The 15275-nt window shown below is 45.9% G+C and overlaps 1 protein-coding gene across 10 annotated transcripts in view; it reads left to right on the top strand.

Annotated features, from left to right (window-relative positions):
- Grip163 (gamma-tubulin complex component 6) overlaps positions 1 to 14276 on the top strand; it is a 521720-nt gene extending 507444 nt beyond the window's left edge. For 5 of the 10 annotated variants that reach the window (XM_070539800.1, XM_070539798.1, XM_070539796.1 and 2 more), the window contains 2 exons: positions 1396 to 1592; positions 14021 to 14275. In XM_070539800.1, coding sequence (XP_070395901.1) covers positions 1396 to 1592; positions 14021 to 14166 — 343 coding nt within the window. In that variant the 3' untranslated portion in view covers positions 14167 to 14275. Of the gene's footprint in view, positions 1 to 1395; positions 1593 to 4554; positions 4586 to 14020 lie in introns of all 10 variants that reach the window. The other 5 variants (XR_011514994.1, XM_070539797.1, XM_070539802.1 and 2 more) reach the window with 5 other exon arrangements.
- The last annotated feature ends 999 nt before the right edge of the window (positions 14277 to 15275 follow it).

Raw genomic sequence — 15275 nt, 5'->3', positions numbered from 1 at the left:
TCGCGACTGATTACGCCACCCGATACGCTATCACTCGGGCTCTCCCTACCAGTTGCGCCACTGACGTCGCGGACTTTCTCTTGCGTGACATTATCTTGCTTCATGGCGCCCCGCGACAGCTGCTTACTGACCGTGGTCGAAACTTCCTATCGAAAGTTATCGCTGACATTGTGCGTTCCTGCTCCATTCAACACAAACTGACTACCTCATACCATCCGCAAACCAGTGGCCTGACAGAGCGGTTAAACCGTACTCTTACTGATACGCTGTCCAAGTACGTTTCGAAAGACCACCACGACTGGGACATTGACCTTCCTTACGTAACATTTGCATACAATTCTTCCCGGCACGACACCGCCGGATTTTCCCCATTTTATCTACTCTACAGTCGTGAACGTACCTTGCCCCTAGACACGGCACTTCCTCCTGCTGTAATCTCAACAAGCCAGTATGCGCGCGACGCCGTCGCCCACGCCGACCATGCACGCCAGCTTGCCCGTGCTCGACTGACGGCCTCACATGCCACTCAGCAGTGTCATTACAGCGCCCGCCATCGTGACGTACAGTTTTCGCCTGGTGCGCTCGTGCTCCTGTGGTCGCCCTCCCGTCAAGTCGGACTTTCAGAGAAGCTCCTTTCGCGATACACAGGACCCTACCGCGTGCTGCGCCAGGTGACGCCTGTGACTTACGAAATTGCTCCTGTGGGTTCAACCTCGTCCTCTCCTTTGGCATCAAGTGATGTCGTGCATGTCAGTAGGCTCAAGGCCTACTACACTGCTTCCGAGTCCGATCTTTAGTCGCTCCAGGACGGCGCTTTTGCAGGCGAGGGTAGTGCTACGGAACAATATGTGCGATCCCGAAAAGGCGAGCAGTGTGAAGGTGACGACGACGATTAGAAGCTAGCGCGGGCTTTTGCCTCTTGGGCAAGCGCAGCATAATTTCTTGTAAATATACTTGTACATAGCTTTTCGTATGCGTCTTCTTATGTAACAATATATACAGATGAAGAAGATGAAAGGGTAATATAATGCTCACAATATATATATATCAGAGGGCAATTAACATCATTACAATTGAAAAGTCAACTTAGAAAGGTGACCTGAGGAGCTTGATGCATGTGTCCATATCTACAGCTGCTTAGCTGCAAAAAATTTCGGCTAAGAAGGAGATTTTACTATTTTATGTGTATAAACAAGGTTTGTTTCCCCCTCCTTCAGTTTGGCCTTTGGCATCCTTGAAATGCTTGAATTCTCCTTGAATTTTGATTCATATATATTGGACAAACCTCGAACCAGTAGAAACCAGCTCAAATCAGCAACTTCATGCAACAAGCCACTTTCATGGGGTCATTCCTAGTTTACATGTATTGCTGTCTCTCTTGCTTCTTTTGTACAGACTGCTTCTGGGACGTAGAGCGGTACCTGTCCGCAAGTTACTGCACGAAGCACTCAACACGGTGCTTTTCTTCCAAGCTGAGCTTGCAGAGTACTCATGGTGCATTCGGGATGGTGTTCAGCTGAGCCATCCATCTTTTGCCAAGTTTGTAGCTGCCCACACCAAGTTTCAGAAAACTGTGGCCACACTGCAGTCAGGTAAGAAGCACAGTCACTGAAAATGAGGCTGCCATAAAATAAAAGGGTGTATTCTAAGGGGTTGTCAGTTACAGTTGCATGTGCTGTCTTCGCTATCTTGAGGATGCTACATGTAGTTAGGCAGCATGATGGATCCTGTGTAATGTAATTCTACTGATAGTGAGCTGGCTGCTCACCTGGGTAAAGTCAGAGGAACAGAACTGCAACAGATGTAGAGCCACCAAGGAAACACTGCATGGTATTCTATGTTGGACAGGTCTGAGACGTGGTACCTTGACCCGTATTCGTCATCTGAAGCTCACCAAATTTGTGACATTGGCTAAGGAGCAAATTCATACCTTCATATCATTTTCAATGCCTCACTTGACCAAAGTTGCCTGCCGAGTGATTGGTTAGTTGCCAGAATAGTGCCTGTGTTTAAGTCAGGTGAAAAGTTTAATGCTGGAAATTACCGACCTATCTCGCTTATATGCACGTGTTGCAAGCTGCTTAAGTACGTAATAGCCCACCAGGTATCCAACCATCTTGAATCCACCAACTTCTTTGGGAAATTTCAGCATGGTTTCCTTAAGAATGTGTTGACTACAACACAGCTGCTATCAGTAATTCATGACTTTTCCTTGGCCATTGATAATCGCAAGCAAAGACGCAATTTTCCTGGATTTATCAAAGGCATTTGATTGTGTACCCCACAGCTTGCTTATTGAAAAACTAAATGAAACTGGGATGCCAGACAATCTTGTCAATTGGTTGCAAGCATATCTACAGAATTGCAGACAATTTGTAGAATGTGGTGGAATTGGTTCCTGTGTGCTTACAGGTTCTGTCCGGTGTACCACAGGGGTCAGTGCTCGGACCCCTATTGTTTCTCATATATATCAATTATATTGCTCAAAATGTTGACGAAGGTATCACTGAGAAGTTGTTTGCGATGACTGCGTTATTTAGTCTGTCATTAAGAATTGTTCCTGCCAGCAAGTACTGAATGCTAATTTATGTAAACTCGCGGATTGGTGCGAACAAAGGGCGATGAAAATTAATTTTTCAAAAATTGCATCAATGACAATTACAACTAAAATACATCCCTTACAATACGTTTACAAAATTGGCAATCAGTGCATAAATCCTGCTACATCCATTAAGTACCTAGGTCTAACAATTACTACCAATCTTAAATGGGATATGCATATAAACGATATATGCTTGAAAGCATTCAAGAAATTATGCTACCTACGCAGGAAATTAAAAGGGTCTCCATCAAGCGTAAAACTTGAAGCATATCGCACTACAGTTCGACCAGTCCTAGAGTACACGTCGGTGGTGTGGGATTCGTACCATGCCAAAAACATCGAACAAGTAGAGCGTATCCAACATCATGCTGCCAAGTTTATCTCATCTGATAATCAAGAACATTCACCTGTTGCTGATATGCCAAGGCAACATATGTTAAGAGCCGTTCCAGTTACGCAGGCAGATTACCAGGTTGAAATTCTTGTACTTACTTTATCCCAACAAAACAGCATTGCCACGTGAATCATACTTACTTTCTGCTCCACAAATATCATCAAGATTAAACCATACAAAAGGCCAATAAGGCCATATTATGCCAGAACTAAACAATTTGAAAAATACAATTTTTCCCTACACATTCGAACAATGGAACCGCCTGCCTGCTTGTATTGTTGAATGTACTAATGTTAATAACTTTAAGCGTTCTTTCTGAGCTCACCTTTTGTAACCCTCTCCTGTTTGGGCAGCACTGCTGCCTGCAGTATTTGCAAATAAATAAGTAAGTAAGCAAGTAAATAAATAAATAAAATTAATATAAATTCTTGGGTTTTACCTGCAAAAGCCACTATCTAATTACGAAGCATACCCTTTCTAGTCGAGGGCTGGAGGAAGCTGGACCACAAGTAAACCAATTCTTATCAAGTGGCCATAGACTGGTGGCACTACACTCAGCTGCAGTATTGCTTTATTAGCATTGATATGGCACTGATGAAGCCAAGTGGAGGCGTTGTCTGACACATCATCTGCTGCACTTTGAGCTTCTACAAAGTCACATGTGCACTGTAGTTGGGCTGCAAACATAGCCTTGCCACTCTGTGAGTCGTACTGTGGTTTAGCTGATTTATTTGAATTAGCAACTAGTTGCCCACAACTGCCCGCTACACTGGAATGCATTATCAGGCAACCATGTTGTAGCTCTTCTGAAGAGAGGTATGTTGGGTTGTACAAAAGTGTGGGTCTCGGCCATTGTAAGTAAGCTAGGTGTTATGACCTGTGCACTTTAATCACTGCAGTGTGGGTATAGTTTGGATTGATTGGTCCGTCCTTCACTGGCACAGCAGCACGCTAACACTGCATAGCTTAGCAATAATATTCAACCACTTGCTGACAGTGTCAAGTTTTCGGCATAAGGCAAAGACAACTTGAAACCATGTAGTACTTCTAAATGCACCACATTAACACAAGAATAGGGTAAGTAATGTTGTAACAGAAACAACCACAGCTCATCGGGTTCGATGATCACAAGATATTGCAGTGTGCTTTTATCTTGCTGTGTAGCTGATACGGTACATGTATGGTACATAATCAAATTTTGATTGTATATGTGCACTAGGAGCACTGTTTCATGCCATCCAAACACTTTCTCTCAGCCTGGCATTGATAGTTGCTTTGTGCATGAATTATATTACATGAACAACAGTTATGAGCAAATTGTCCTTATCATGCCCACACACAAATATAGCTGCTGCTGACATGCCAGCTGTTGTGCCCATGTCTTGCAAGCTTGTTTCAGTTTTTCTGCCAACACAGGCTGCTTTATTTGTTGGTTGTTTACGTCTTTGACACTTGCTCTTTGTTTTCTTACTTTGCTTTCTTATTTCTCTCTTCTGCTCACGGACTGCTGCTGCTGCAAAACAAAAAAAACACCTGCACACATTGTGGAATGTTGCAGCATGGCTCTCGGACGCTATGGGAGCCCCCAGGTGCGCACTTTTGGTCTGCATCACCTTTACACTGCCTGTCTCTACTCCCATGTTTGCTCCAGCCAATAAACCATTTCAGAAAGTCACGTGGGCCCATAGCGACAGCTTTTCAAGGAGCCCAGATGAAAGTGCACGGTCTTCACTGTTGTCTGCTAGTGCCATGTGTTTGCATAGTCGTTGCAACAGGCATGTTCTGGTCATCCTGTCATAGGTCAAGAAGTGCACTTTGCAAGCTTACTGGACTTGCTTCGCATATGTGCAAGTATTCAAGCATCGTGCTTCAAGGCTTGAAAAGTCATGCCAGTCACTTCTTATGCTAATTATTACTGCTGCCCCTTTGTTTAGCTTCTTGCTGGGTTCTTGTGGGTCGGACTTTGTGTGTGCTGCATTAACACCTAACGAATACACAACAAAAATGGTGATAACATATATGCATAGGCACATACATTGCCTATACGATGTATGTCTATCATCTCTGCCTCAAGGAAAGAACAACTAACTTGCTCTTGGCCCAGTTGGTACTTGCTGTGAAACATAATTTTCACTAAAAGGACACACACCCAGGGGTGGTACAGCTGCACCAATTGCATGTAAGTGCTTCTTGTGCGACTTGTAAAAACTTGCTTGTAAATTCATAAAATTATTGATAATAATCAAAAGCACATTGGTGCTTACAAAGTATATTAAAGCGAAGCTTTGTTGCCAAGTTCAAGGCAATTTTTCATACATATCTGGCCTCTAATGCAGAACCTGTTTAACGGTATGGTGCCGCCACCATCCTGTAAAAAAGTAGTTCACCAGTTTACTGTTTCAAGCTTAGAATTTCATAGTCGAATCTTGATAATTCGAATTTGAAGGGGCCCAAAAATTTTTTAGAATTAAAAGGATGACTTGTTCTTGAAGTACTCGTGCACCATAGCATGACACACGAATCGTGTGTGGGAGTCATGTGACACAGACTCGTGTGTGGGAGTTGTGAAATATTGCGGCGCGCAGGCAGACAGTGAGCAAGGACCACGAAACTGCCCGTGCCGGGCAGCGCTCGCTACCCTATAACGGCAGGAAATGAAACTTCAGGGAGCGGGCTAAGCTAGCGTCAGGTCGGTGCGGAGACGGGCACGTGCGGAGAGCATCGAAGGTGAGGGAGTTACAGGGCAAAGGGAGCGCAGTTGGGAGGAGGGGTGGGAGGGAAACGGATTTGTTTTCCCTCCAGCTTGATGGATGGCGTTAATGACCTCTGCCATCTAAGCCCCCTTACTGCCACCTAAGATTGCCACAGCGGAGTTGCCGAGGCCAGACTGGGCCTCTGCCATTGCTTCCTTCTGCATGCTTGCGTGCTTTTTCCTTCATCCGCTGACAGGTCAGCACTGCGTTTACTTTCTTCGTCCTGCATTCTTAACACGTCATGTCTTATGAAGATGACAAAGTCATTGCCGACGATCATAATCACGTTGGTATGCTCGCTACTCTTGCAGAGTCGCCGCATGCAAAAGATAAGAATGAGATACTGGGTGTCGCCTTCACATCCTTGTATTCAGGGTTCGTCTTGTACAGAATCGGATGTGGCGCACTGTCTCTGACAACCTTTCCATCGGGACATCTTGGTTTAGTCTCGTCATTGTAAAAGAAAGGTGCAGTTTCGCTCGAAAGGCAAAGCATCGATTGCAATAGCAAATTAGTGGACACCTATACGAAGCAAGGATAGCAGTTTTATTAGCCGTATAAACTTGTGAACATAAGCGTACTAACTAAATTAACAAGAATGGTGCCGAGCGTGCACAAGCAAACATGAACACATCTCACTCGATGATTGCAGAAACCTACTGTCAGAGTGCTGTCGTGAGGAAATGCAGCAGTAGCAGCGAGCGAGATGACATTCGTGCTGTCTATAGCTTCAACGAAAAGTGAGCGCCGAGAACACACAGCACGCACAAGGCTACAAGCCGCCAACACACCTAGACTCCGCCCCCAATGCAGATCACTCTCAAGATACGGCCGCGCAACTGTAGGCAGCTGCCACATGCACAGTTGCAGCTGGAGTAGAGCGCTGCCCCCCCCCCCCCCCCCTCTATCAGCCCCCACCCCCTGGTGCTTCGCACACAACAGAAGACAGCCCACTTCCTTCCCGCTCTGTCTCTTTCGCGTAGGCGAGATTGAGCCTCAAATGTCAGCTCTTCTCACAAGCTTTCACTTGCACATACAGCAAAGGATGCGCAGCAATGGTGATATCACCCTTGGACTTTGCATGGAACCTCGCTTGTGGCGTTGAGGGGTCTCTCCTAAGCTTTTCCTCCTTGGCAGGGTCAGAGCAATGTGGTCAGAGGCGCAGTGCCGCCGTGTGATTTGGCACGCTGCCAAGAGCATTGTCAGAACGCGGTCTCTTTGAATGCTTGCGCCTGTACATACAGTGTTTAAGCTGAAAAGAGTGCTGCTGTCATGGCCCAAGCTTCCGTGGCAGTGGATAGCTCATGGTAAAGACCATTGCCAGAGGTCATGGTGCACTGTCACGTAGCCAGGGCTTTGCCGAAGCTATTATCATTCATCTTTCGGTCAACCCTTCTCCAGCCCAGGTCCCAAATGCTGCTCTTCAACATCCCCAGAAAACAGCTGAAGAAGCGTGTGTTACCACACCAAGGATGCATCAGCGCAGTTGCCTCTCCCCTCTTCTTCCTCTCCTTTCACAATTCACATGGCATCCATCTTCTCGGATAGTTTCGTTTTCCTTTTGCACTAACCACCCATCATCTTTTTGTATTCTCATATTCTCACAAGATGCACAGAATCCACCACACTCATGACAGGGTTGCCATGCACGATAGTGTTAAACAACTGACCACAATTTGTTTCGGACACCTTCCGGCAGTTTGTGACCTGCAATCGCAATCATCTGCAGTCAAACAGCATCACATAAAGAGCCATTTAAACCCTAAAAGATGACCGTAAGAAAATGAAGAGAAGCAGCTTTATAGACTGCCTGAACCGACCCTTTCGTTGTTATACCAGTGCAGGGAGGAAAGTTGCCATCTGAACAGTTGTTGGGGTACCAGCTATTGCTGCATGCCAGAGGACAATGGCGCACGTGGCTGGCAGCATGAGTTGAACATGCCATTTTCAGTTTCTGTCCCTGTGAAAGATGGCTGCCACCACTACTAGACAGGGATCACCATACCTGCCAACATGCGAGCTTTAATATTTGGAAAATCGCACTCACGAAAGAGTGAGGGGCGGATAGCACTCATCTTTTTATTTAAAGCTTGCCCTGAGCACACGCCTCTGCATGCACACATGCACACTTTATAAGAGATCATTTCACTTTTGATAAAGCACACAAGCAACAACAAACTTGGTACAGCAAATAGTAAAAAGCCACATATTGCTTTAGATCACAGTGACCTTTTTCATGACTGGTACAGGAACATTTCTTGATCGAAGCAAGTAGCCCTCTTACATTCTTTCACCTTGCATGCATCGAAACATACTTCCAGTGGAGGGTTCAGGGACCTACAGAGGGGAAGGGTAAGGAAAATAAGGAGAAGTAATGCCAGTGTTACATGAGTACAGAATGTGTTCTGCACCTGCCCTTATCTCCGGACAGTTGGGGCAGTGAGCTGTGCTACGCCAACCGAAGTTGTAGAGCATTAGTGGCATGAGGAGAGTGTTCGTTTGAACTTTACGAAGGACATGTGCTTGTTCCGTGTTGAGTGAAGGGTGAGGTTGGGGCAAAATAGTGCGGTTTTCGTTGATGTTCTTGTAGTGTTCAGCTATTCGCGCTTTGTACGTGGCAGCGTCTTCCACTGTCATTGGATTTGGAGGTTAATTTCGCGAGCACATTGATGAACCAACTCATTTCCCTCGATCCCAGCATGACCAGGCACCCAACGCAGCGTGATTGTAATGTTCGGTTTGCGGTTACAGGATTCTGTTAAGATGTCATGTAGGTGTGTTTCCAACAGTCGGTGTTGTCTATTGCGAATGGCTTTGCTGGAGTCGGTATAAAGGTTGATATTACTGGAGTGGTGCTTAGTGAGTAGAGAGGCTTCTTGTATGGCATATATTATCGCGTGAGTCTCCAGAGTGGCTATGTTGGGAGGGTTGGAAAATGGCCCAGCTGTTTGGATGATCGGGGCTGTCTGTCCAGGTGTATATATTGCATACGCGTGTGATCCCGTGTCAGAGCGTGTGGCGTCCGTGTATATCATGATGCATTTCCTGTCTATATAGTGACGTTTTGCTTGCGTTTGACATCGACCATCATGTAGGTGTGGCGTCATATTTTTTGGTATCTTTGTAAATGCAATGTTGCGTGGTAGCGGAGGGCTTTTATTAACTGGTGTCAACTGGGTAGAGGCGATCCCTGCTCGTTTCAAGATGTCGCATCCTTGCTCCCTACAAGACAAACGTGCTACTTGTCTGTCTTGTCTGTCTCGGGGTTGTTGTGTTAGTTCTGCGAAAGTGTGAAAGAGGCCCGTTTGTTGAAGGCGGTCATTTGAGGTGTATATAGGTAGGCCCAGAGCGGCCTTGTGAAGGGTGTTGAGTGAAGATTCGAGTTTTCGAGTTTGTGTTTGTGTCAGTGTTAGGAATGGGGCGGTGTACAGAAGCCTACTATACACGAGCGTAGTCACGAGCTGTGTTGCTTGTTCTTCTCTCAGTCCGTGTTTTTTGCTAATGATCCTTCGCATTAGGTGTGTGAGATTGCGGCAGTCATTCTGATATTGTATAACGTTAGAATTAGCATTGTTGTTGTGATTTATGATAAATCCAAGTATTTGGCACAATGTAACCTTTGGTATCTGCTTGCCTAATAAGGTGAGTTGTATCAGGGCGTTTGTTTTCTTTTGGTATTGTGTTCGATTCATGAGGAGAAGTTCCGACTTTTCTGCTGAAGGTTCGAGTCCAGCTTTGTGTAAGTGGTTAACTATGGTCTCGACGCCTTTCTGGAGGGTCGTTTCGACATTCCCTGGAGATCCGGTTTCGCACCATAGGGTAATGTTGTCGGCGTAGAAAGTGTGGTGAAGGTTAGGGATTGTGGATAGCTGCCTTGATAGCGCTGTCATGCAAAGATTAAAGAGGGTGGGAGATATAATCGATCCTTGAGGTGTACCACGGGAAATTTTGATGAGGGAGGAAAGAGACTGCGCTGCCTTGAAGCGTGCTGTCCTGCCTTTTAGGAAACTGCGTATATAATTGTACATGTTGGCGCTGCATCCACTGTCGTGAACTGATTTGAGTACGTGATCATGCGTAACATTATCGAATGCCTTTTTTATATCTATTGCCAGAAGGGCTTGGGTCTGTGCTGTCTTTGGCTGCAGAAGCATGTTCTGTAGTATGACAAATAAGTCCTGTGTGGAAATGTTCTTGCGATAGCCTATGAGCTGGTGCGGAAAATGTTTCATGTTATCCAAATGTTCTTCTAGTCTGTTCAATGCAAGCCGTTTCATTGTTTTGCCCATACATGATGTTAACGATATTGGTCTGAGGTTGCAAAGCGTGGCTTTTTTCCCTGGTTTTGGGATCATGGTAATGTGTGATGTTCTCCATTCCTCTGGGAGGGTACCCGTGTTCCAATGCTCATTTATGTGTGAGAGAAGCGTTTCTTTATCTTCGTCGGGCAGATTACACAGAAGGGTATATGTGATGCCGTCAGGACCCGGCGCCGTCACCCTATTGTTTTGCAACAATGCTATGTTAGTTCTGCCGCCATAGTGAAGTTGGCAACGATGTTGTCGTTTGGGGGGCCCATATAGTCTGTGTACAGTGACTGATGTGCCACAGGTATGTAAAGGGTCCGAAGTTCATCAAATGTTTTGCTTATACCTTGTGTACTGGCGTGTTTCTCTATGGTAGGGATCACTTGTTTTTTGTGCCGAGCAGGGCACGCAAAAGATGTACGTGTGTTTTTTTGTCTAACGTATTCTGGATGCTATCGCAAATATGGTTCCATTCTGTCTGCTCGAGCGCCCGGGCATGATTGATTGCTTGAATAGTTATATCATCTACCTTTCACGAAGCTGATTGTTATGCGGTTGCTGGGATAAGACTCTCAATAGTTTTTTGCGTTTTTTTCCAGACGCGTGTGAGGTGCGGGTCGGGCCGGTCTGCCGGCACTGAAGTTGTGTGCGTGTCTGTAACTGCTGTCTTAGTTTCTATGAGGCCTTTAGCCCACGTGCCCAAGTCATGCTCTGTATGAGTGTTATTCTGCCTCAGTTCCCGAAATTTGTCCCAGTTTGTGAAGGTGACTAGTGCGGCACTTTCGAGGCGTCATGTGTATAGTGATGTTTATTATGTCGTGGTCGCTAGTTAGGTTTTCATGGCTGTTCTCCCAGCTCGTAGCATATTCACCTTTGTGCAACGTGAGGTCCGGTATAGTAGGAACTTGATTTTGCACCCCTGTGCGAGTTGTTACCCCCGGAGTGTTGAGAACTGTGTACTGAAATTTGTTTACGTTGTCTTCCAGCAACCTGCCCGTTTTCGTGTCCGCCTTGTATCCCCATGATGTGTTGGGCGCATTGAAGTCTTCCATGATGTAAATGTCATGTGTCTTCTCATCTTTTTTTAGCATGCTCGGAGATTTGAATAAGATTGTACATGGAATTTGGTGCATTGTAGACGTTGTACAGCTTGGCAGGTCGTTGTAAGTTGTCTGGGTATATTGTGGTTATTAAGACATACTTTGCTAAACAGTCTGGTGCTATTTTCGTGTAGTGTTTAATGTTATGCTTTACATACATCAAAATTAATGGTTGGTCGTATTCGTTGTGCGCTGAATGTGTAGCTGTGTATCCTGGGATGTTCTGTTCTTTGTATGCTTCTTGCAGAAGTAACACATGTGGTGGGATTTTAGGAAGTATTGCCTCATTATTGCTTTTTTGTAACTGAGACCACGGCAGTTCCACTGCCAAATGCAAAAGTTTCCGTCCCTTACTTCTGCCATGGATTAGCGACCTTTGCGGTCTTAGACTTGGTGCTGGATGTGTCGATTGGGTCATCAGGAAGTTGTCTCTTTTGCAAATGAGACATGTGGTCCATGTTTTCGCAGCTAAGATCTTCATCTGGAAGAAGGCGCTTAAGCATGCGGTCTACTCGTTGTTCCAGCACGGCTAGGCGTGTTTCGTGACGTTCGTAGGCTGAGGCAAGTTTTTCGACAATGTCAGTGAGGCGGTCGAGTTTCTTTTCTATGCTTTCAAAGCGTTCTAACAGGGTCTCTGATTTGTTTAGACGAGACTCTAGCATTGAAGGTGTCTTGTGGGAACGCGCGTGTAGGACGTGTTGCTGATATTGTGGTGCTTCGTAAATTAGAGTAAGAGAATGTGCTTGTGATGTTAGGGTATTGAAGGATGGGGATTGCGGGATTATAGAAGTGCTTGGCTTACCAGGCGCCTTGGGTATGACGGTTCTCCCAGACTGTGGGGTGCGCGCAGGGCCTTTGCTCGAGGCTGGTCGTTGCACGTTCGGTGTAGCGCTTGCCGAAGTCGTTGGCTGTGACAGCGGTGTGTTAGGTTGCATGTCTTGTTGCTTCTTCTGGGGCTGTTGCGTCTGTGTTGTTTGCAGTTACTGTCCGTGTGATAATAATGCAGGCTATTCGCGATGGTAATCAGTTGAGGTTGCGGTGTTCGGGGCACTGGAACCAAGTGTAGGCTGTTGCTCGTTGCGCAGCTTGATGCGTTGTAAGTAGGCTCGTTCTGTCTTGTTATGGTCTTTCTGCCTTTTAATTTGGCAGCTGGGGTCATTGGTCCTATGATCGCCACCGCAGTGCAAGCAGAGGAGAAAGCATTGGTGCTCGTCTCCTGCCTGCTTGAGTTGTCTCGTGCAGTCGGGACATCTGATAATAGTTGATTTGGTGGGGCAGTTGACAGCACGATGATCATACATCAGGCATAAGGAACAGAACTCTGCTTTGGGGTGGTGGGGAAAACATCGGAACATAGCTCGATGACAGAGGACTTTTCTGGGGACAATGCTTCCTTCAAATGTAATAATAGCAGTCTTTGAATGGCCCATCATCCGGGAGGCTAGTATGGTGGGTCCAAAAGTGTCCAAGTTCTGCATCAGGTGCTCCGAAGATGTGCCGGTGTCAACTCCGTGGATAACCCCTCTGCAGGAGTTGGCCAGCACGGTTATGTATGCTGCGACAGTGTGCGTGGTTGGTCCAAGTGCAAGTTGAGACATGGCAGCGATTTTCTCCGCTGCTATTGAACTTGGGGTCTTGATAACGATTATATTGCTTTGTGGCTTAATATTCAGTGAGAGATCCAGGGCTTCGTGTGGGTTGAGGGGGGCTTGCGGCCTGTGAGATGTGGTGCAATTTGTGCTGAGGGAGGTGCACATCACTCTGAGGTCGAATTACGACTGTGTGGAGCGCAGCAGGGTGCAGGGGGGTGGTAAGATTCTTCTTCTTGTATTGAACTGTTGTCCAGCCATCTTCAGCAGCATTCTTGGTTTGCTGAGTGTCCATTACATTGGCTGGTTCGGTTGCGGCGGCAGGCGGGGTAAGGTCCATTATAAGCGAGCGAGGCGCCTCCGATTGCACTTTGGCATCTACGACAGGTGTGTGGCACCTCGTGGCACCTCGTGGCACCTCGTGGCACGACACCTCGTGGCACGCAACTGCACGCAGTGGCGCGAGGCCGGCGTCAACGGGAGTGGGGGTAGGTTCCAGGATTGCGTCTCAGCTCCGGCGTTAGGGTTAGCTACGTGGTCAGGTAGAAAACTCTCGTAAAATCCAAAAGATGGGCTCACTTGTGGAGGGTAGAACATCCAGCTGTTGAAACGATGAAAACGATGAAATGCATGAGATTGTCAGAGCTTGGTGCGAAAGCGTCTTGACTGGTTGACGCCACCTCTTGACACCCTACAGAGGGAACCTTTTCATGAAAATAACTTATCTTTTGTAAAACTTGGCGCAAGATTTGTAAAATTGTAAAATGATTCTTAATTCGTAAAGTTAACAAAAGTTAACAAAAGGAGAGTTGGCAGGTATGGATCATGCATAGCCATGGTAGACCTCCTAAGTAAACAGCGTCATGGGGGACAGATAATGATTGGCACACCAGGAAAAGCTAAGGCCGAGCCTTGCGTCCTTTACACAACCTAACCTGGTTTTCGACAACCAGGGAGGATCAGGGGCACACACTTCTTGAGCAACCCTAGCTTGAATGGTCAACAAGGGAAAGACAACTTGTAGAGGGGAAGGAGTACTCTGTAGCGTTTCGCAACGGTGGTAACGTTCATGCCCTTTCAGGCATGACCTTGAGCAGTGACAGCACAGGTGCAGAGTGGGTGAAAAGACCAAACACTAAATAAACATGTCGACACATTTATTCTTGTTATTCAATCAGCATACCGCTTATGAATGTTGGTACTACTGTTCTATAATTGATCTGCAGAACATTGTGCAAGAGCAGCACTTGATTTGGACTGGTCTTTATTTTTCAGCATCAAGGAGCCTTCACATGTCGCATTACCCGACGAACTGTCTCAAGCTCTCAGAGGTGCTCGACTTCAGTGCATTCCAGTGGCCTGAGCAAGGCACTCGCTCACTGAGCATCGTAGGGAAGGAGTTCTCGCCTGATCTCTTCTGAAAAAGTGCCAAACTGCACCCAGAACTTTGCTATGCCATACAATTTGGGAGAGGGTGTATATGCAATAAAACTGTGTATTCTCGTCCATTATCTTTTGTTGCGCTTAATTGTGTCTCAGGATTAACCCTTCGAGGGTAGTTTTTTTTTCGCCTTATGCGACCGCCCAGGGTAAATTTTTTTTGTTGCAGGTTCCAATTCTTCTTAGGGACCTATTTCGAAAAAAATGTACCGCAATTTTTCAAGCGTGACCATAAAGTGAGAAAAAAATATTTTGTGTTGGTATATATGTACTCTTCGTTCATGAATAACAACAATAAAAAAGGAAATAAACTTACAAAAATAAAAAATTTGATGCATTTTTATACACATAGTTTAAAGCCTTGAAAATGCGCACACGAGAATATTTCGCAAGACTTAAATGTTCCTGCTCTTACACTAATATCTAATATGTACATCCATAGCGTAAGCGGACTGCGTGGGTGCGCACACTCAAAAAAACTGTGTGGTTGTTTGCCCGTCAAAAAAAGCACAATGTGTGACAAACTTCTGCTAATCTGCATCTTATCGCTAACCAGAGGCGAGTAGTTTTCGCGAGTGTCAAAAAAAAAAAAAAGCAACGGAAATGCATGCATGGGAGCATCCTTCGTATGTGCAGCCCTGTGAAAACTAAACAAGCGAGAAAGAGGCGGTCGCCCTTTGAGCAATTAGTAGTGAGATAACCATCAGTTTTGCAAGCGCAAGAAGCCGAAACCATCCACGGAACAAAACCCAAACCGCTGCCTGCCCGCTCACGCGCCAATGCACGAGCGGTAGTATATAGACGCACCGGAGAAAACTAGCGTTAAAACAAACCATGCAATGAATACCGAGAGAGGGAGGCGCGCGAAAAAAATTCCCTGTATTCCCACATAGTGGCAGCACGTGACAGAAAATAAAAAGTTAGGAAATTGATGCACTTTTTAAACGTACAGACTGCACCGTAAATATATGGCATCGATTATTTTTGGACTTGTTCGCGGTGCTGTATATTTATGTCATTGATCCTCAAAGGGTTAAAAAAATGTTGACTCATCTTTTTGCAAATAGGTCCGTACTTGCAATGCTACCAA

Source organism: Dermacentor albipictus, chromosome 6, assembly GCF_038994185.2.
Source record: "Dermacentor albipictus isolate Rhodes 1998 colony chromosome 6, USDA_Dalb.pri_finalv2, whole genome shotgun sequence".
NCBI classification, from domain to species: Eukaryota; Metazoa; Arthropoda; class Arachnida; order Ixodida; family Ixodidae; genus Dermacentor; species Dermacentor albipictus.
This window is presented reverse-complemented; position numbering and strand designations above follow the sequence as displayed.